General features: G+C 42.4%; 1 protein-coding gene across 1 annotated transcript in view; it reads right to left on the bottom strand.

Annotated features, from left to right (window-relative positions):
- The window catches only part of THSD7A (thrombospondin type 1 domain containing 7A), a 518,460-nt gene that overhangs the window by 170,980 nt on the left and 326,030 nt on the right, over positions 1-21,450 (bottom strand). Inside the window, exons 7-8 of the mRNA XM_082258557.1 lie at positions 12,147-12,302; positions 9,859-10,062 (exon numbers count right to left, since the gene is read on the bottom strand). Coding sequence (XP_082114683.1) covers positions 9,859-10,062; positions 12,147-12,302 — 360 coding nt within the window. The remainder of the gene's footprint in view (positions 1-9,858; positions 10,063-12,146; positions 12,303-21,450) is intronic.

Here is a 21,450-nt window from a genome sequence, read left to right as displayed (position 1 = left end):
CTTCAAATCCATATTTTATGGATTTTAATTTTTCAGGAGTGACACATGAGTGTTTCCTTTAAGGTTGAACTGAGATTGTAGTTTAATGTGGAAATCAGGACAATTGTTATTATGGGCAATCTTCACCCCTAACCTGCCTTGCCCTTTATAGTACAGCTATGCAGCCAGCATTGTTCTTATATTAGGCACTCAGTTTCAGTTCTGATATACGCAGTGTTGGAACAAGGTCCTTTAGCACCCAAGGTAAAAAGGCCAAAGTGCACTAGCATCCTCCTACCATGAGCTGTAAACTATCTCAGCAGCTGTGGTTCTCACCCGTGTTTAGCCCCACTGCAATTCTTCTGCCTACCCCCTCGGGCCTGGCCCTGGATCTAAGTAACAGTTTCTATGGGCTGCAGTCAGTACCGGGACAGTGTTATCCCGGGCTCTGGGCAAAGATGTAGAGTTGCACCCTCCCTCCCCTCCTAATAATACATGCCGTAGAATAGTGTGTACCACCCTGCATTCATTTTTTGCTCCTTTGCTTCACTGAGCCCAGGGCAACTACTCCTCCTGCCGACCCCAGGCAACTACTCCTCCTGCAGACCCCTCGTCTCAGCCCTGGCTGCAGTGGTTGCATTGCCTTAAAAGTTGATTCTGCTACCTCTGGTGTTCCCAGGACTTACCGTCTGCATTGGAATTAGAAGCTTTCAGTGACTGCAGTGCCTCTTCCCCTTGACCATACAGGCCGATTGGCTCCATATTACCCCCATGTCGTGCCTACTGAGCATTTTGCAGGGTGAATCTCCTTTCAGTGTTATGTGACCACATCATATGTTACCAGTAAAAGCCCCTGTAGTGATTCTTTAACAGCATTTTGAAAAAAAAAGAAGCAGACCAGAGGGATCATGTGACGTTGGGCGCGTACTTGGTGTGAGCAAATAACGAGTGCAGATGCTGTGCAGACCTCCAACAAAATATGGTTGTCTGAGATCTGCTTATTTTTTTTCTCCAGATATTGGATATTGCAATATATAAGAGGAATTCTATATATAGGAGGAGTAATGCTTGTAGACTTCATCTCCATAACATCTCTAAAATTAGCTCCTCTTAAGTAATGAATCCCCAAGCTACTCTCTCACTCCCTTTTTAACTCACGCTTTGACTAATGCAACTCCCTTTTCTTAGGCCTACCTCTCCATAGGCTATCCCCTCTTCAGTCTATCATGAATGCTGCTGCCAGACTCCTCTACCTTAGGGCTGCCTTAGACAGTTTGAATCTCTTGCTGAATCGGCTGAGATTCGAACCATGTACTGTATGGGCAGGCTTGTTGTACCCAGGTTGATCAACAATCAACTTGGGTGCACCCAGCCTGCCAGGTTTTACTTGAGATTATCGCTAGTGGCTGCTATAGCTGCTAGTAATAATCACTATCTTCTCCTGGTGGGGATGGCTTCACCCTAATCCACCACCCTGCCAGGAGAATACAGTGTCTTGGCAGGAGGGATTCCCCTGTCAGCACTGTCTGTGTTAATGTGGGAATCGTTCAAATTTCTTTCCTGCACCGTCTATGGCCTGCCTAACTAACAGCTCAGTGTCTGCCACCACTCTCTGCTAATCACTCTACTGACTTCTGAATGCTCAAAATAGTATGCAAAGCCAATTACAACTCTGTCCCAAGCTACATCTCCAATCCTGTTTTAAAATATCACCAAAACAGTCCCCTTCGCTCCTCTCAAGACCTCCTGCTCTCTAGCTCCCATGTCTCCTCCTCCCATACTTGCCTCCAGAACTTCTCCAGAGCCTCTCCTATCTTCTTTCTACCTCAATCTGTCCAGCTATGAAATCTCTACCCCAATCTGTCGGGCTATGTCCTACTCTGGCCACCTTTAGGCCATCCCTGAAAACTCATCTCTTCAGGGAAGCCTATTCCACCGCCACCTAACAACTGAACTTTTAATTGTTTCATCAGCTCATCCCTCACAGGTATTTCCTTTTGCACCATTTGCCCTACCCTTTTAGATTGTAAGCTCTTATGAGCAGGGCTCTCTTAACCCTCTTGTATTTTTTTGTAACTGTGCCTCTTTATATTGTAAAGAGCAAACTCTTGGCACTATAAAAATCCAGTATAATAATAATAATAATAAAAAATAATCTGGACAATGGTCAATGGTCCACGATATCATAGCGGAAGTCGCCACCTATACATTAGACTTCACACCGGAACAATATCTCTTGCACCATACTTCTCTATCAAAGAAACATTTCAAACGCTCTTTAGCAATGCATTTAGTCAATGCAGCCAGACTCTGCATCCCGGTCCTCTGGCGTCGACCCGTGTCCCAACGGCACGAGACGTTTAAGAGGGTGCCACATAGAGGAGATGGAGGAGCTGATCCATATTTCTCAAGACCGTATGTCTCAATTTACCTTGACATGGAGCTGCTGGATTCACTTCAAAACAACCACCAGATACGGAACTCTGTCTGGCTGAGGCTGGTTCTGTTATCAGGATGCAGTGACTGCCCCGGGGGCCAGGCCGGCTGGCCCGCCTTGTATTCGCTTTTCCCTGCCTTCCTCACCCCCTTGCCCTGTGTACCCCCACACCCCACCCCCTCCCACCCCCCTTTTTTTGTGTTGTCTCTCTCTCTTTCTCTCTCTTACTCTCTCTCTCTCTCCCTCTTTCACACATTTCGGTATTTTTCTTCTCTCTCTACACGAGCTTGACTCTCTTAGGGTTCTCTACACTTGGCTTGGGGGCTATCTGGACCTTAACACGTTCTTCTATCATTTGGAACACCGCACAGGTATCCACCCATGCTAGATATTGGTCGGTTCACTCATGGTTGGCACGACTTACACGCACTGATAGCTCCTCTGAACATATGGGTACCCTCCGTGTCCCCATCATTTGGCTGTTCAATGTCATTGCCGTCATTTTCAAATCTAAGTGTTACATGGCTACTGTTGTGTTCTGTGTTCATGCTTTGGCCGGCCGTTTGGCGGCTCTACTTGTACGCTCAATGTATGCCCATTTATTCTCTGTTACTGTATTTATTTTTTTCTTCTCAATAAAATGTTAATGGAAAAAAAAAAAAATATTCCCCTTATTTTTGGAATAAGTCACGGAATGACACATGTGAATACCTTCTGTTCTAAGAAGGATTTACTGTGCTATGCATTAATTCGGTTGAAGGGTTTTTAAAATTTCTTTAGGCCCCTTGTATGGTTATACTGTCTTGATGAGTCCCAAGTCCTACTCTATAGAAGCCATGGTTTCCATGCACTGCACTGATGATGGCCAAAAAACCTGAAACAGCTGCATGGAAGGCTTTCTGATCACTTTAGCCCCTTATCACCATAACCTGTATGGTTATACTGTCCCATTAAAATATAAGTTCCATTTTAAATTCTGCCTATTCTAAAATGTTTAAAGTGAATGTATTCCTACCAATGAACTTTGCGTATTTTCTGGCTTTGGGCTGTTAAGTATATGTGTTTTTTACATCTATTGATCCTACCAGAAATCTTGTGATCTGACAACTTCCTGGTTTAATACTTAGCAGTATTTAACCTTGTTTCAAGCTCCCTCTGTGGACTACAGAATACTTACCCCCCCCCCATGTTATGAAGATAATAAGAGGGGGGTGTTCTGTTGGCCTAAATCATGTTCTGTCCTAGGGGGACTATGCAACTCCTCCATTGATACAAGACAGTGAGTGAGAATATTCACTCTAGCAGAAGAATAATAAAGTAGAGCTGCTTACTCAGTATCAGCCATTATGATGAATCTTTATTGGCTACAAGGTAGAATACAGCAGGTGGTGCCCTACGCGTTTCGGCTCATGTTTGGACAAAGCATGTGAGCGTGTTACCTGCTGTACCCCTCGATGTAGCCAATAAATATTTGTTATAATGGATGATACTGAGTAGCCGGCTCTACTCTATCAGTGGATTATTGCTGCAGAGTGGAGGCATCTGGGTCAGAGCAGCAATTCCCGGCTCCCAAGGGTAGTCTGTGGTAGAGCACGTAGTCTGCGGTAGAACACGTAGTCTGCGGTAGAGCACGTAGTCTGCGGTAGAGCACGTAGTCTGCGGTAGGGCACGTAGTCTGCGGTAGAGTACGTTTGTTGTTCCCTCGTACTCTAGCATAGGAACAGTATTACTGAATAGGCCTGAACAAAGAAAACGAATGCAGCCATCACATCTACAGGCTGATAAGGTGCAATATATTACATTTATACTTTTAATTATTTTTTAAGTTAAATTCATTATACTGATATTGATGTTGTAATTAAATACACTCTTTATTTTCCAATTTCTCTAATATAGAAACAGGAACGCAATTAACTGCAGCACAAATATTTGTACAAGGCTTAAACAAAAAAAGAGCTAAAGTTGAACAAAAAGTCACCATGCAAACAAAAAAAAAAAAGTAGTCAATCAAATTAGGCTTAGCGATTTCCATCCTCGCTTTCTGTACTAGCAATACAATTTTTCCTAAAAAAAAAAAAAAATAAGACGTGTTGATTTTTAATTAGCCTGTGTATTTTCAGTAATTACCTTGAGAAACCGGAATGTTTCTCAAGGTGAGCGGTGACCTTACGCGCTACAATTCCGTGCGTGAATTTAGAATTAATTTCCCATCCTGACATAAAATAAATATATATTTATGGTGTCACTTGGATTTTCTGCAGGGAAATAGATTGTCGTCAGCATTAAAAGCGCAGACTTCTACTCGGACCAATTAAGCTAATGAGTGGAGGTTGGTTTCCTGTTCTTACCAACTCTTTTTTGGGAAACAGACAGCATCAAACATATAAGAGAGATTACAGAGCTCTATGCCTGCTTAAAGAGCATGAAGACATATTGGAGTTGTCAATTTAAATGCTAATTAATGTCATTTAATAGTGAGGATTTCCCCTAATGCCTAGATAAAAACAATATTGCTGCAATGTTTTCACATTTAAAAACCCTTTAGATTATTAGACTTTTTTGTAGATTTTATGTTTTATGGCATCAAAGTACTCTTTAGAAATATAGGAGCTGCCATCGGTAAAGTGATATTAAACCCATTTTTTTTTGCTGAGGTTTTATACTGCTTTAACCACTTTACCACCGGAGGATTTTGCTGTCTTACGTCCAGGCCACTTTTTGCGATTCGGCGCTGTGCGACTTTAACTAACAATTGTGCGGTCGTGCGACACCGCACCCAAACAAAATTTACGTCCTTTTTTTCACACAAACAGAGCTTTCTTTAGATGGTATTTGATCACCTGTGCGATTTTTACTTTTTGCACTATAAACAAAAAAAGAGCATTTATTTTGAAAAAATAACAATATTTTTAACATTGTTTTATATAAAATTCCCCCCCAAAAAAATGTAAAAATCAAATTTTTTTTAAATTTTTGGCCAATTTGTTTTCTGCTACCTATGTTTGGTAAAAAAAAATCACAATAAGCGTATTTTGATTGGTTTGCGCAAAAGTTATTGCGTTTACTAACAAAGGGAAAGATTTCTGCCATTTTTGGTGTTTTTTTTTTTTAACGCGTAATGGCGGTGATCTGCGATTTTTTTTGCGGGACTGCGACATTGCGGCGGACAGATCGGACCCTTGACTGACATTTTTTACACTTTTGGGGGTACCAGTGACATTACTGCAGTAATCAGTGCTATATATATGCACTGTTACTGTAAAAATGACACTGGCAGGGAAGGGGTTAATTTTCTTGGAGAGGGAGGGGTTAATGTATGCCTGGTGCTTACTAACGTGTGGGGGGGGGGGGGTGACTGAGTGACACAAGGACAAGGACACAAGGACAGATCGCATGTTCAGCTATGCTGAACCCTGCAATCTGTCACTCCTTGTCACTTAGGAGATCCGCCCGCTCTGTTTACACAAGCGGGCGGATCTCCAAACTAGATTCCCCGACGATTGGGGAAGAGCAGCCGCTGCTCCTCCCCTGGCCCGACTCCCGCTGTGACTGAAAACAGCGGGAGCGAGCCTCCGGCGGCGCGAGTGCCGCCCAGAAGGGGAGGAGGACGATAATCGCTGGACGATAATGAGCCACATTGCTGCAGTAGCAGCAATGTGAGCAGACGGCAAGTGGTTAAAGGATATCTAAACCCATGAACTAAAATGTAACCAGTCTAATACCGGGAACTTTCACCCCCTTTCTGCCCAGGCCAATTTTCAACTTTTGCTCACTCCCGCAACACAGTACATATATGATATTTTTATCATTTTCTTTCCACACAAATAGAGCTTTTTTTGATGTATTTTTTTTTTCCTAAACAGACGAAAAAGTATGCAAAAAAAAAGTTTTTCTCAGTTTCTGGTATAAAATTTTTAAATAAGTAATTTTTCTTCTTCACTGATGTGCATTGATGAGGCTGCAATGATGGGCACGGATAGTGTCAGGGAAGAAAAAATAAGCCCAGACACATAGTTATTTGCAGACGGAGAATGTCTATTAGCCAACAGAAAAAGTCTATTTGCCAGGCCCCCAAACACACCCATGCGCATACGCGAACGCGTGCGTGCACCAGTGTTCACGCCCACCACTAAGTGGCGTCAAGTGGGCTATATAAACACCTCTGCTGCACTAGGACCTTGCCTTATGGTCTACAGCGTTCTGCTACCTGTTCCTGGTTTTTAAACTCTGTTGCCGTCCTGATCCGTCTGACCACACTTGTACTCTGCCTGAACCGACCCCTGGCTTGTTTTTTGACTACGTCTCTGCTTTATCCATCTGTCTACCTGTTTGCCGTTGCCAACTCCTGCCTGAACCTGAATACTCTGCTGCCTTCTCCTCTGTTCCTGACGTGCCTGCTAGTTACGAACCCGGCTTGCCTGACCCTGCTGTGTGCCCGGTTATCCTTATATCTGCTGTCTGCTTCCTGCCAGCCTGTCAAGTGTCTGCAGCCGGTGACCTGCCAGATGGCTAAGCATCTGCTGCCTGTGACCAGCCAGTCTGCCAAGTACCTGCTGTCTGCCACCCGCCAGCCTGCCAAGTACCCTGCATCACGAGCCAGCCTGCATCCAAGTAAACACAGATCTTACATCTGCAGCCTTCACCATCTGAACTTCTAGGCACTCGTGCCACTCCAGGCCTCCGTGCCTCCTGTTTACATTATCAGGGGTACCAGGCCGGAGGTGTAAGAGACCGCCTTCCTCTCCACTTCAGGCTCCATCTCCAGGTACGTGACAGATAGGCTGCACTGATGAGGAGGCACTGATGGGCGCTGATAGGCGGCACTGATGGAAACTGATGAGGCAGCACTGATGGGCTGCATTGATGGGCACTGATAGGCAGCACTGAAGAGCACTGATAGGCAGCACTGATTGGCACTAATGAGGCTGCACTAATAATCAGGGCACTGATGATCAGTGCCCTGATTATCAGTGTAAATGATGTGCTGACAGGCTTGCCAGTTAACGGCTCTCCTTTCCTCCCACAGACACAGCGTGGGAGGAAAGGACTGCTGATAACTGGCAAGTCTGTTTACATGTGATCATCTGTGATTGGACACAGTTGATCACACAGTATAGGGCCACTGTGATTGGACCTTTACCCCGATCTGTGATTAGCTGTGTCCGAAAGACACAGCGTCACGGAGCGCACCTGATGCGTGCCGCAGGAGGCACACAATGGGCAGGGTCCTGGGAGGACGTCTATTGATGCCCTACAAGAACTGGATGACCGCATTGTAGCAGTTTTTCAGCTATAGCGCATTCTACAAGTGGTTAAAAACAAACTCCACCAATTATGGTGAAACATGGTGCCAAGTAAATCACATATATTAAATATTAAATATTTTTTTTCCCTGCAAATATGGGTGCATTTATTATTTTTTTGCAAAGGCAAACGTAATTTGTAATAATTTGCAGCTTACAAGTTTTTAGGTGTGATGGATGCATTAGTATTATTTATTCAGACTTCCCCCATCACCCTATTCCCTTTCCTCCGCACACTTTTTTTTTTCTTTTGTAGCACGCTCCTAGCGTAGGGTGCTAGGCAGATTTAGTTTTTGGATCCTTCAAGTCAAGGGAGCAGTGATTGTGTCGTTTTGATGTGTTCAGGGTTTCACAAGCTGAGAGTTTAACTGCTTTGCCCTGCTCCTGGAAGAATCTTCCAGAGCATAGGGAGGGAGATGCCAATGACTAACCTAAATATTTATTATGGTCAAGCAAATCCCTGGAGAAAAGTGTCCAGAAGGTGGCTGGGGAGGTGAAAAATGGTTTGAAGCCTTGGAGACATTGTTCTTTCCTCAACAGGGAGGGTTCCAAAGCCTCTGGGGCTGCTGCCCCCTGAGGCAGCCTGTGGACTGCATAGCTGTTCTCTGAGGTTTCAGCTGTGGCAGAGCTAAAAACCTGAAATTATTTTTCTGAGGAGCAGGCTGTGGGACTTTACTACAAGGGATCTGGTCTAGAGAACGTTTTTGGGCCCTTAATGTGTACCATTCACTCTACTCTACGCTACTCCACTCCACTCATAGGTCCTACCACCTCCATGTTGGCATTCCCCCATCCTATACAACCACCTGTTTTTATTTTATTGTCAAAATGTACTTTTATGCATAGATTGTACGTTACTGTATATACTGAATGATATATGTTTCTGTAGCAAGCATTGGACTGTATGCCTAAATAAAGTTCTTAAAAAAGGAGGGGGAAAGTCTCCTTTTGTTGTGTTTTGGCTTGTCCTAGCCTTGGTCCTGGGCTACAGCAGAGGGGAATGCCATTCTTTTAATTTGATGTGCTAATAAATGTGCTATACAAGTTGAAATCTCTCTAACAGAACCCCAGATAGTAGTAGAAACCTAAAAAACTGGAGATTTGAGTGCCACACTAGTTTATCCAGTGTTTAAAAATCCAACAGAATCCAACGCACGTTGGGGATAAAGGGCTTTGATAGAGGGAGTGTGTTGTGCCCCTGAAAAACATTGAATTTGTTGCATGATAAACATTTTTATCGACCTCTTTCAAAGGTCCATGTAAGAGAACGTTTGCTGTACAAAGACATGTTCCTGTCAGAAACCGGACAATGGCCAATGCGCATGCGTGAATTCGCGCAACCGTGCACGCACGTTCGCGAGTACACGAACGTGCACTGCGCACACACGTTCGCGGGTACGCGAACGTATGTTAGACATTGGCGCCAAAGGGACTATTTAAACCCAGCCATTGCACTGCTCTAGTGCTGCTTTGTCTTCAGCCTTGGATACCTGTTACCTGTTTACCTGCATCTTGTTCCTAAGTTCCAGACCCGGCTTGTCCTGACGATTCTCTGATCTCCACCTGCACCGACCTTGGCTTGTCCTGTGACCTCTCTTCCTGTCTGCTCCTACTGGCTTCTATGTTACTGATTGGCTCCTGACCCGGCTTGTCTTACCACGCTTCTGTCATTCCCAGATCCATCCATCCTGCATAGGAAGCTCCTCCTGTTACCCAGGAACCCCTGCTTCCAGCACCTGCTGCCTGCTCAACACCCTGCTCATCGGACTTCTCTGGCAACCTTCACCAGTAGCCATCGTCCGCTCCAAGCAATTCTCAAGGCGCTCGTGCTACTCTACACTCAGGTGTCCCCTGTCTGCACTATCAGGGGTCCCGAGTCGGAGGCGCAAGGGAGGCCTTCCTCACAGTGTCAGGCTCATCTCCAGGTACGTGATAGTCCAGCAGGACACCAAAGTTGTCAGAGAGCAACCTCCAAGACTACAAACTACATATAAAGTTGCAACAAATCAGCACAAGGTTCAGTACTCTATTCCACAAAAAGCAGTAGAAACCTGACAAAGGTTCTAATTCTTGAATTTGATTATTATTAACAATAAACAATATTTTAATCCCTAATTGGAGACCCCTTTGGATACTCACCATCACTATTGATGCAGGTGACAACTGGTACTTGTGTGCCAGACCCACAGTTGTTTCCATTGTCCGGGATGCACTCTTCCAGCCTATCCAGTCTCCAGTCATAGCAGGATGGCTCCTCACAGGGAATGGCCTCTACTAGGTTGGGGCAGCTTCCCATACCTCCTGTGGGCTCATTTGTGACGTAACGCTTTCTGAGTTTGAAACCTAAAAAGAAAAACATAAATGGGTTATATGTATCACTTCACGCTGTCTTTATCATTATATACTGTAAGCATTCTCTCAATTTAAAAAATGAAGATTTTTATTCTACAGCAGCCTGAACACTAGCTTTAAAACAAGTCCTTCCTGACCTCCCTAGCTATAGGCACTATGGAGAAATACCTCTTCACCTCTTCAAATGTCTTCTCAAGCTCTAAAATCACATCTCATCTCCACCTGCCTGTAACATTTAGAAGATAATCTACCTGAACGTATAAAGACTAAGTTATACCAACCACAAAAATGAAAAGTTCACATACAGGTAGTGAAATGCAGACACTGTATTTCTATCATCTATAAAACTTGATCAGTGCACTTTAACTTGTGTTCAATTATTTTCATTTAAATTCTCATAACTTATTACAGTTAGGTTAATAAAAATCAAAGACACAAATCTATTAAGTTTAACTATTAGAAAAAAAATGAAATAAATAAATAGAAAACCTCTACTCTAAATATAGAACTGTATACCCATAGTTGCTCCAGAGATAAATTGCAAAAAACAATCAAACTATAGAAATCAAGGGAAAAAATCCTTTCTGATCCCATAAGGCAGTGGTCTCTCAACTGCAAGCCAGGGGCCAGATGCAGCCCTTTGCCTGCCTATATCCAGCCCTTGGGGGGACTATTCCTTCAACTGATACCAACGATGGGACACTATTCCTCCCACTGACACTAATGATGGTGCACTATACCTCCCACTGACACCAATGATGAAGCACTATTCCTCCTATGGACAACACCGATAAGGCATTATTCCTCTAAATGACACCAATGATGTGGCACTATTCCTCCTACTAAAACAATGCTAAGGCATCATTCCTCCCACCGACACAAATGATGGGGTACTATTCTTCCCACGGACAACACTGATAAGGCATCATTCCTCCAACTGATACCAATGGTGGGGTACTATTCCTCCCAATGACACCAATGATGGGACACTATTTATCCCACTGATACAAATGCTGGGGCACTATTCCTCCCAGTGACACCAATGATGGGGCACTATTCCTCCCACTGACACCAAGAATTGGGCACTATTACCCTTACTGATACCAATAATGGGGCACTATTCCTTCCAGTGATACAAAGGATGGGGCACCATTCCTCTGACTGACAGCAATGATGGGGCACTATTCCTCCCACTGATACCAAAGACGGGGCACTATTCCTCCCACTGACACCAATGATGAGGCACTATTTCTCCTACTAATAGCAATGATGGGGCACTATTCCTCCCATTGACACCAATGATGGGGCACTATTCCTCCCATTGACACCAATGATGGGGCACTATTCCTCCCACTGATACCAAAGACGGGGCACTATTCCTCCCACTGACACCAATGATGAGGCACTATTTCTCCCACTAATAGCAATGATGAGGCACTATTTCTCTCACTAATAGCAATGATGGGGCACTATTCCTCCCATTGACACCAATGATGAGGCACTATTTCTCCCACTAATAGCAATGATGGGGCACTATTCCTCCCACTGATACTAAAGATGGGGCACTATTCCTCCCACTAACACCAATGATGAAGCACTATTCCTCCACTAATACCAATGATGGGGCACTATTCCTCCCAATGACACCAATGATGGGGCACTATTCCTCCCACTGATACTAAAGATGGGGCACTATTCCTCCCACTAATACCAATGATTGGGGCATGATTTACTCCCATTGACGCCAGGGCATTTTCCACTTACACTGACAGACCAGTCCCCTCAAAGTCTGGAAAAAGTAAACTGGCCCTTTGCTTAGAAAGTTTGGTGACCCCTGCTCTAAGGGAATATTATACCATAAACATAACCTTAACATAACATTATATTGATACAAATATTAGCATTTAACATTTTTATAACAAATTATTATTATTATATAATTAATGTTAATAGCAAGTTATATTCTTCATTTAGTAATGTATATGTGGAAGAAGGCACATAGAGATCTACATTTTTGGCTCATTTAAAAGTTACATTATATGGCCAGCACTGGAGAATCCTTTCACCTTACATACCTTTTTTACTCTGCTGGTCATCACAGCTTTCAAACGTACATGGACCCCACGCTGACCATGCCGACACCTCGCACTCTATGGGACACGGGACATGGCAGAGCTGGCTGGTACTCAAGGGAGGATCTGTGCAGAGCTTGGGATCCACTGGTTTTGATGCTATGTTAGAACAAAAGGACAAAAATTAGAACAAAAATGTAAAAAAAGTAAATAAATAAAAGAAGCTGGACACAACACCCATAAATGTTTCAACACTGATTACTTTTTTTTTTACTCCAGAACATACAGTACATCTGGAAAGTATTCACAAAGCCTTACTTACCACATTTTGTTATGTTACAACCTTATTCCAAAATGGATTAAATTCATTATTTCCCTCAAAATTCTACAAACAATATCCCATTATGAGAATGGGAAAGAAGATTGTTGGAAATCTTTGCAAATGTATTAAAAATAAAAGACAAAAAAATTCCCATGTACATAAGTATTCACAGCCTTTGCTCAATACTTTGTTGAAGCACATTTGGAATTAATTACAGCCTCAAGTCTTTTTGAGTATGATGCTACAAGCTTGTCACACCTATTTTCTCCCATTCTTCTTTGCAGGACCTCTCAAGCTCCATCAGGTTGGATGGGGAACGCCTGTGAACAGCCATTTTCAGATCTCTCCAGAGATCTTCAATTGGGCTCAAGTCTGGGCTCTGGCTGGGCCAATTCAAGGACATTTACAGAGTTGTCCCAGAGCCACTCCTTTGTTATCTTGGCTGTATGCTTAGGGTCGTTGTCCTGTTGGAAGATGAATCTTCACCCAAGTCTTAATTACAAAGCGCTCTGGAGCAGGTTTTTATCAAGGATGTCTCTGTACAGTACATTGCTGCTTTCATCTTTCCCTCCATCCTGACTAGTCTCCCAGTTTCTGCCACTGAAAAACATCCCCACAGCACGATGCTGCCACCACCATGCTTCACTGTAGGGATGGTATTGATCAGGTGAGCGGTGCCTGGTTTTCCCCAGACATGACACTTGCTATTCAGGCCAAAGAGTTCAATCTTTGTTTCATCAGACCAGAGAATTTTGTTTCTCGTGGTCTAAGAGTCCTTCAGGTGCCTTTTTTCAAACTCCAGGTGGGCTGTTATGTGCCTTTTACTGAGGAGTGGCTTCCATATGGCCACTCTACCATACAGGCCTGATTGGAGGAGTGCTGCAGAGATAGTTGTTCTTCTGGAAGGTTCTCCTCTCTCCACAGGAATATGCTGGAGCTCTGCCAGAGTGACCATCAGGTTCTTGATCACCTCCCTGACTAAGGCCCTTCTCCCCCGATCGCTCAGTCGACCCGCTCTAGGAAGAATCCTGGTGGTTCCAAGCTTCTTCCATTTATGGATGATTAGGGCAAAAAAATGAAGGTTTGCTGTGCTGGATAAATGGATTTCACTGATTTATAACAAAAAAAAAAAAGAAAAATACCACATTTGGCCCCTATATGGCGCTAATTAAATTGACAATTAGCACCAACTAGAGACCAAATTAATAGTTCTAATAGTGTTTGGACACTTATAATATCGAAAGAAATAAAAAAAAATAAAAAAAAATCACCACTGTCAATGTAATTCTTACTTGGGAAAGTAGGAACATTGTGGTAGTCTAGTGGGTAGTAAGTCCTGTCACACTGAATGAAAGAAGCATCTCTTCCTTTCAATGTGATAGGCCAATGGTAAATTCTTTAATTAGCCATTGCGCTAGCTTAGACATGTACCAGTGTGGACATCCTTTTGTACAGATTCCACTCCACTGGTCAAATGATTCTTTTTTGAAAAACCTAAAACAGGAACGGTCTGTCGGAGTCAACATAATGTCTGGTTACCATTTCAAGCTGGTAATCAACTTGACAGGCTGCCACCAAGTGAGCACAGAAAAAGGGGACATTAGGATACACAGGAACCTCCATTGTTTATCTATTCCAGTGCCACACATTTACAGGAACCACCAGACCAGAGGTTATCAGTCCTGATACCAATGATGGGGCACTATTCCTCCTACTGATACCATTGATAAGGCCTATTCCTTCTGGAACCTCTATAGGGTATCATTCCTGGAACCCAGTGCAGAATATACACAGGAACCCCAGTAGGTTATATGTCCTGGAAACCCAGAGCAGAGTATACATTGCACCTCTATAGGGTATTAGTCTTGGTACCCAATGCAGATTATACACCGGAACCTCCATAGGTTATCAGTCCTGGAACCCAATGCAGAGTACACGTAGGAACCTCCATAGGTTATTCGTCCTAGTAACCAAATGCAGGGTACACATAGGAACCTCCATAGGTTATTGGTCCTGGACCCAATGCAGAGTACGCCTAGGAACCTCAATAAGTTATTAATCCTGGTACCCAGTGCAGGGGGACACACAGGAACCTCCATAGGTTATCAGTCCTGGAACCCAATGCAGAATAAACACAGGAACCTCCATAGGTTATTGGTCCTGAAAACCCAGAGCAGAGTATAGAGTGTACCTCCATAGGTTATTAGTCCTGGTACCCTATCCAGAGTATACACAGGAACCTCCATAGGTTATCAGTCCTAGAACCCAATGCAGAGTACACGTAGAAACCTTCATAGGTTGTTCATCCTTTTAACCAATGCAGGGTACACATAGGAACCTCCATAGGTTATTAGTCCTTGTACCCAATGCAGAGTATACACCGGAACCTCCATAGGTTATCAGTCCTTGAACCCAATGCAGGGTATACACAGGAACCTCCATAGGTTATTGGTCCTGGAACCTAATGCAGAGTACACATGGGAACCTCAATAGGTTATTAGTCCTGGTACCCAGTTAACGGGACACATAGGATCCTCCATAGGTTCTTAGTCCTGGAACCCAATGCAGAATAAACACAGGAACCTCCATAGGTTATCGGTTCTGGAACCCAATGCAGAGTATACACATTAACTTGCATAGGTTATTAGTCCTGGTACCCAGTGCAGGGTACACATAGGAACCTCCATAGGTTATCAGTCCTGGAACCTGAAGGAGAATGCCAGAACCTTTCTCTAGTTGCTGGCAACCATTTTCTAATGCTTGACCTGTGTCACACCATTTTAAATGTAGCCTTGACTTATAATGACTTAATTCAGTTTAAGGTTACTTTAAGTCTTTAGTTAACATGAACAATGACCTAAGTAAATCACCCGATATGTTCTGACACTTCAAAATAAAGATACATCCCCACTTCCTTTGTACCTAACACATTCTGCTTCCTTTTATTCTAAGTTGAGCTATAGGGTCTAGACAAGGCGTATTTTGCAATTTCTAACGAACATTCTGTATTAACCCATTGTTCAACTTTTGTGAGAACGTGACTCTTCCTGAGAGTATCCACTCCCCCTCCCAACTGTATTTCCTGTTCAATACTGTGTATAATAGTTACCCCGCTTTGCAAATAAAGTTAAGAATGTTTTAGACTGATCACGGTTTGGACGTGTTTTCTTTAGCAGGATAGAACATTCTCCAGAGCTCTGCTTTATTTGCATAGAACAGACTAGACTTTGCTATTAAGTCAGGGACTAAACTTTTGAATAAACATTTAAGGTATCTAGGGTGAATATAAAGAGAAATCACCAACAGATTGGGGGCTACGTCTGGGATCGGAGAGAGAGCGGCCATCACGGGTCCAAGGATTCACCGGTCTGGGTAAGGAGATATTTTATTTTATCTGTTTGCCTGTCTGGTGGGACTTGGCCGTTTGGCCCTGGTTCCGTTCTTTGAGCCATAGACACCAAACGCTCAGGGAGCGTGTTGGATAATAGAGCAGCTCTGGGAGACGCTCTGGATCTTTACATATATATATATATAGAAGCTTCAAGGAAGCTTGAATACTAATATATATATAGAGAGAGGCTTCAGGGAAGCCAGAATAATATTTTTCAGGGAAAGATATTATATGTTAGGTTGTTGAACCTGAATACGTTCCGGGAACGTATCGAGTCAGTGTCTCTGGGAGACACAGGATTTGTCATTTATAAGGAAAGACAATATCCGGGGCTTCTGGGAAGCCCAGGGGATTTTTTCTCGAGAAGAATCCCGTTCCTCTGGGAGGGACAAATAAAACGTCTCTGGGAGGCGTAGAAGCTGTCTTCAACAAAGACAGTTTTTTTCTTTGGGTTTCAGGGAAGCCCAGGGGGTTTTAGGAAAACCCCGTTCCTTTAGTGAATAATAAATAGATGTCAGTCTGTTCTGTGTAGAAAAAAAACTACCCCTTTTCTTGCTAACATCTTTCTATCGCATAGAACTGTAAGATTTAGAGTATAAGATAATTTGTTTGTGTGACCTAACAAAAGCTTATTTAGTAAGTAGATAAGTTCGTTCATCACGTGATTGTTTTGTTATTTCATTTTGTTATGCCATTTGAAAATATTGTCATATTGTATTAGAGTATTATATTGCTGGTTTGACATATATGGAAACTGTATCTATAATTATATATGACTTGTAAAAATTGCGCCTGCTGACTGTTAATATAACACTGATAGCGACAGTTTCATTATTACTGTAAAAATTGACTGACCGATCGTAGGTTATCAGACAAATCAAGATAAATGTTTATTATGTGTATTGTTTGTTTGTCTATAATGGTAGGAAAGCCTTCTTGATAGCCACTATACCTGGGAGTATAAGGTGTAATATACATACACCAAATGGCTTTTCAGGAGGGTTTTTAACCATAAAGAGGGTCTAAGGACCCAGATACATTTAAGTGATTTTGTGAATGTGTAAATCTTAGAGACATGTTTTGTTTATGGTTTTGTGAAATTATACTGAAGGTTTAGGTCTGATGCTGGCCATGCATGATACAATTTTCTTACAATTTTCAGTGCGGTTTTCTTGAAATTTACCTTCAGCTATGTAGTACAAACCTCTGCCTAATTGGATACAAATGAATATGTTCAATTTTAACCTCTTATGTGGTTTGTGGTGGATCTAACAGAAAATTGTACGATAAAGAGTTGTCCGGACATGTGTGGCCAGCCTTAGAGATATTAGGATACAAGTAAATCTTTTAGTAAATGTTTAGTTGAGTTGATAAAAGTACATGGAAAAAGCAGGGAGAATTGGTTTATTTGTGCCCCGTATTAGTACAATAGAATAGGAAAAAAAGCTACGTAGAGCTATTAGAAGTGAAAGTGAGTCTTTAAATACGTAGATATAGACCACAGCGATTGCCTATAGACAGAAGGCGGGTGAGAATTTGGCGTTTTTGGGCAGTGAAGTGTCATTGCTGAGTAGCACAGTCTTAGAATTCAAACATTTGCCGTTAATTTAAAGTCACAGTACATGTTAATTGTAAAACAGCAAGTTTCTGATTGGGCTACTAAAACTTTGTAAGGTTTTCAAAAAAGCCATAACAGAGAGCGATGTGGCTGGCTCTTTTGATCTGTCTAAAGAAAAGCAGCCTGTCAGGGCGCATTTCCAAGGACCTTATCAGAAAAGGCAAATCAAAGAGTAGGACATTTTCAACATAGGTCCCCCTATAATAATAATATTACCTTACAAACACCATGACCACACCTGCACCCCACGGTTTCATTCTCCAAGGCAGGTGTAGTTTTCTTCGTAATGTCAGACAAGCAGAAAATGTTTATGTGTCAGATACATTTAAAACTACTACATTTCCTTACACGAGGGGAAAAGAGGGGGGGGGGTCACTTCTGCAAATGAACGGTCTCAGCATTCCCATACATATGCAATTATTTTTATAGAATTTTTTAGAAGTTTTGCCATTTATACATTTGTGCCCATCTTGTATGAGCGTAGTAATAATGAATAAAAACACTATTTTACTAGAAAAAAAAATATAAATTGCCGTTGTCGGCAGGATATTTTGAAGTTATTTTTTATAGAATTATAGATAATGAAAAATTATATTTGGCAAATGGTCTCCTATGTGAAGGGGAGCCTTCCTGCAAAATTTTGAAAATTGGCTACTTGCCAAGAAAGCGTTCAAATGTCATATCTTTATTCCTGTCATAATTATGGAATTTATTTTTGGACAGAAAGAGTTACCGCAATTAGTGTGACCATTGGACCCTGTTGGCACAGAGCCAAAAGTTTCAAATCAGATTAACTTTTTATCTGATTATAGTTTTTAAATTATGTTTTATGTGTATCCTCTATTAAAAGAGGGGAACCTCTGGCCAGATTTTTGTTAGAATCTGAAAAAAAAAAAAAAAAAAAAAAAAGTTTTTTTGGGAAAATTGGCACTAATCCAAAAAGTTTTTTAGTTCTTTATCTGATCATAGCATGCAAGTGGTATCTGATATGCCATCTCTACTGACAACCATACCATCTGATGCTACCCACTGTACAGTGATTGGTTTAAGTATTGTGTTTTTTTTTAAGCGTCCTATTGGACGAGGAGACACAGCCATCTTTGTTTCTTATTTTTCAGTCCAGGTAACTTACCTGGTGTAGAAATGCCTTAGGGCTATAAGTAGACAATTCAATTGTCCGCTCTATAGTTCTCCAGACCATGCAAGAGGGGATGGACACCTGCTCATGGGTCAGTCCCGCTACAATATGTATATGACATATGTAGTCACTCTGTGGAGGCCAGTCAGAGCGAGTGAGTTTATTGAAGAAATGTACATGTATGTGGAAACAAAGTGTCACAGGAATAATGACAATGGTGTCAGGAAAGTGTTGTTTACCTTGGTTTTGTTCTCACAGGTGATAGTAGAGTCAGTCATATAAGAAGTGGGTCTTGCCAGCCCACAGGATCATTGTTATAGATCCAGACTGCTCCTATCTATAATAACATTTTGAGACAAACCACAGGTCCAGAAATGTCACAAGTAATGTTGAATGCGTTTATATATCTGAAAAATGCTATGGTTGTAGCGCCTGCACTGGGCCTCCCAAATCATGGAAAAATGTTTTGTGTTTATGCAAGGGACAATTGTAAGACCATGACAGGTGTACTTGCCCAGGAGTATTGTGGAAAACTTTGCCCTATAGTTTTTTGTCCAAAGATGGTCGCAGTCCAGGCCTAAAGGCATGCCTGAAGTGACTCCGAACATAGCACAAAGCATCTTGTGAGATGGTAATAGAAATGGCCACATCATTTACCCTAGGTAGGCCCCAGTTTTAAATGGGCTACTGGTATTAAAGGTTGTGCTACACCACAACATGATATATAGGCAGCCATAGAGGGAGCAGAGGAAGTTTTTGTGGTTAATTTCCTGCTCCAGGACAAAAGATCACACATTATTGAAGCTAAAGAAACGCATACTACAGAACATAGTTTTAAGGACTTAGGTAATGTTTTAGAAAAAGTTGGGAATCGCCTTTTTCTAAAAGAGGGGAGATCTTGTGTGTATCCCCGCAGCTAGCGCCCCACTGTTTATTGCCTAGTATTATGGAATAGGACACAGGGGGTGGGAAAGAACATATGAAGTATTACTGACAGTTTAGTGCAATCATATGTTGCTAGATGCCTCACCTGTATTAGAAACAAACAGGCCAAACATGAGCATCTCCAATACCCATCAAACCCATTGACACATCTACAAATAGATTTCACATATAGGCCCAAAGCAGGGAAGAAATAAGAGTTCTTTTTAGTCAAATAGTGGACGTGTTTAGCAGATGAGTGGAAGCTTTTAGGACCACAAAAAGGGAGATGCCCACACGGTGGCATGCATTCTCAATCAGGAGATTATTCCTGGATGGGGGTGCCTGCCTTGAATTAGGTTTAATTATGCTCCAATTTTCATATCAAAAATATGCCAGGAACTAGTTAAAATCTTGAAAATAGATTATTATCCGCAGAGTTCAGGTATAATGGAAAGAATGAATAGCACAAATAAAGAGTAATTGAAACTTAAGAATCAAGTGGAACGGAACGAAAAGTTGCTCGCACCTTTTTTCTTTTTACAGGAAAATACCCATCCCTTCAGAGAAGGAGACATAGTGGTGATGAAGCTGCTGACCAAAGGAAAGAAACAAAAGGATTTCGCCTACGGCCCAGAGACCACCGTGGTAGCAGTTACCAGGATGGCTGTTTTGACCGAACACAGCCCTACTTGGATCCATGCCACTAGAGTGAAGTTGGTGCGGACAAGACCTGAGCCAGAGGATCCAGAAGCAAGCAAGAAGGTACTAACGGGGGCAGACCGCCCTGACCTTGAACAGGAGGATCCAGAAGCAAGAGAGGTACTAACGGGGGCAGACCGCCCTGACCTTGAACAGGAGGATCCAGAAGCAAGAGAGGTACTAACGGGGGCAAATTGCCCTGACCTTGAACAGGAGAGTCAAGAAAAGGGGGTACTGACAGGGGCAGACCGCCCAGACCCTGTAGAAAATTACTTTTCCAGTTGCACCGGACTCAGGCAAACTCTGGCTCCTGATAATCCTGATTCCATTTTCAGTGTTTTCCCTTGTATGGACTGTTACTAACTGTATCTATCACCCGGAAGATTTGGGTGTCATGAGAAGTATATGCAGACCATATCCTGCACATGAGACGCATAATAGAATAAAGAGAGAATTGAGTATTGAGCATGAGGTAGATGAGAATCCACCCACTTTTCATAGTGAAATGTTATTAACAAAATTTAAATATGCTTATGCGAGGAAGTCAGGTTTTGAGAAATGTTGGATATGTAGCAAACTCCATCCAGAAACAGCCCGCATCCCTCTTATTGCTGTCCCTTTGAATATTACACAGTTCCTTAATGAGACCTCTGCTACTTTAACCAATGTATCAAGTAATAATAATATCACCTTCCCAGTAGATGGTAGAAGCCATTTCCCAGACTGGTGTTTTAGCCTAGGAAATAACACACGTGTTACATAGTTACATAGTAGGTGAGGTTGAATAAAGACAATAGTCCATCCAGTTCAACCTGTGTAGGTGTGTGTGTTAACTCTTCCATATGCAAAAAGTCAATTATTAAAATTACTTCCTGCCAAGTCCCATCAGGAGACTCATGTTCCCTGTTTGATATATCAAGTCCTAGTTTAAATAAGACCATAATGAGTAATTACCAGAATTTCTCTAGAGACATACAAAGAGTACAGGACCACCTTGTGACCGCAGTACAGAATAGACGCCTACAAGAATATATTTCCCAAAGACCCTTTTCACTGGGAAAGAGTATATATGTATGTTGTGGGAAGGAATGTTACCCCTGGGTCCCCCTTCATGTCTCAGGGTGGTGTTATTTAGCTTCAGTGGTCCCAATTATGGGAGTTGTGGATAATGACAACAATGGGCACATGCTTGAAGCAAGTGCACATCCAAGATAC

The sequence above is a fragment of the Pelophylax lessonae genome (assembly GCF_965119305.1).
Source record: "Pelophylax lessonae genome assembly, chromosome: 5".
NCBI lineage: Eukaryota > Metazoa > Chordata > Amphibia > Anura > Ranidae > Pelophylax > Pelophylax lessonae.
Note: the sequence above shows the minus strand (reverse complement) of the source record. Positions and strands in the feature narration are given on the sequence as shown.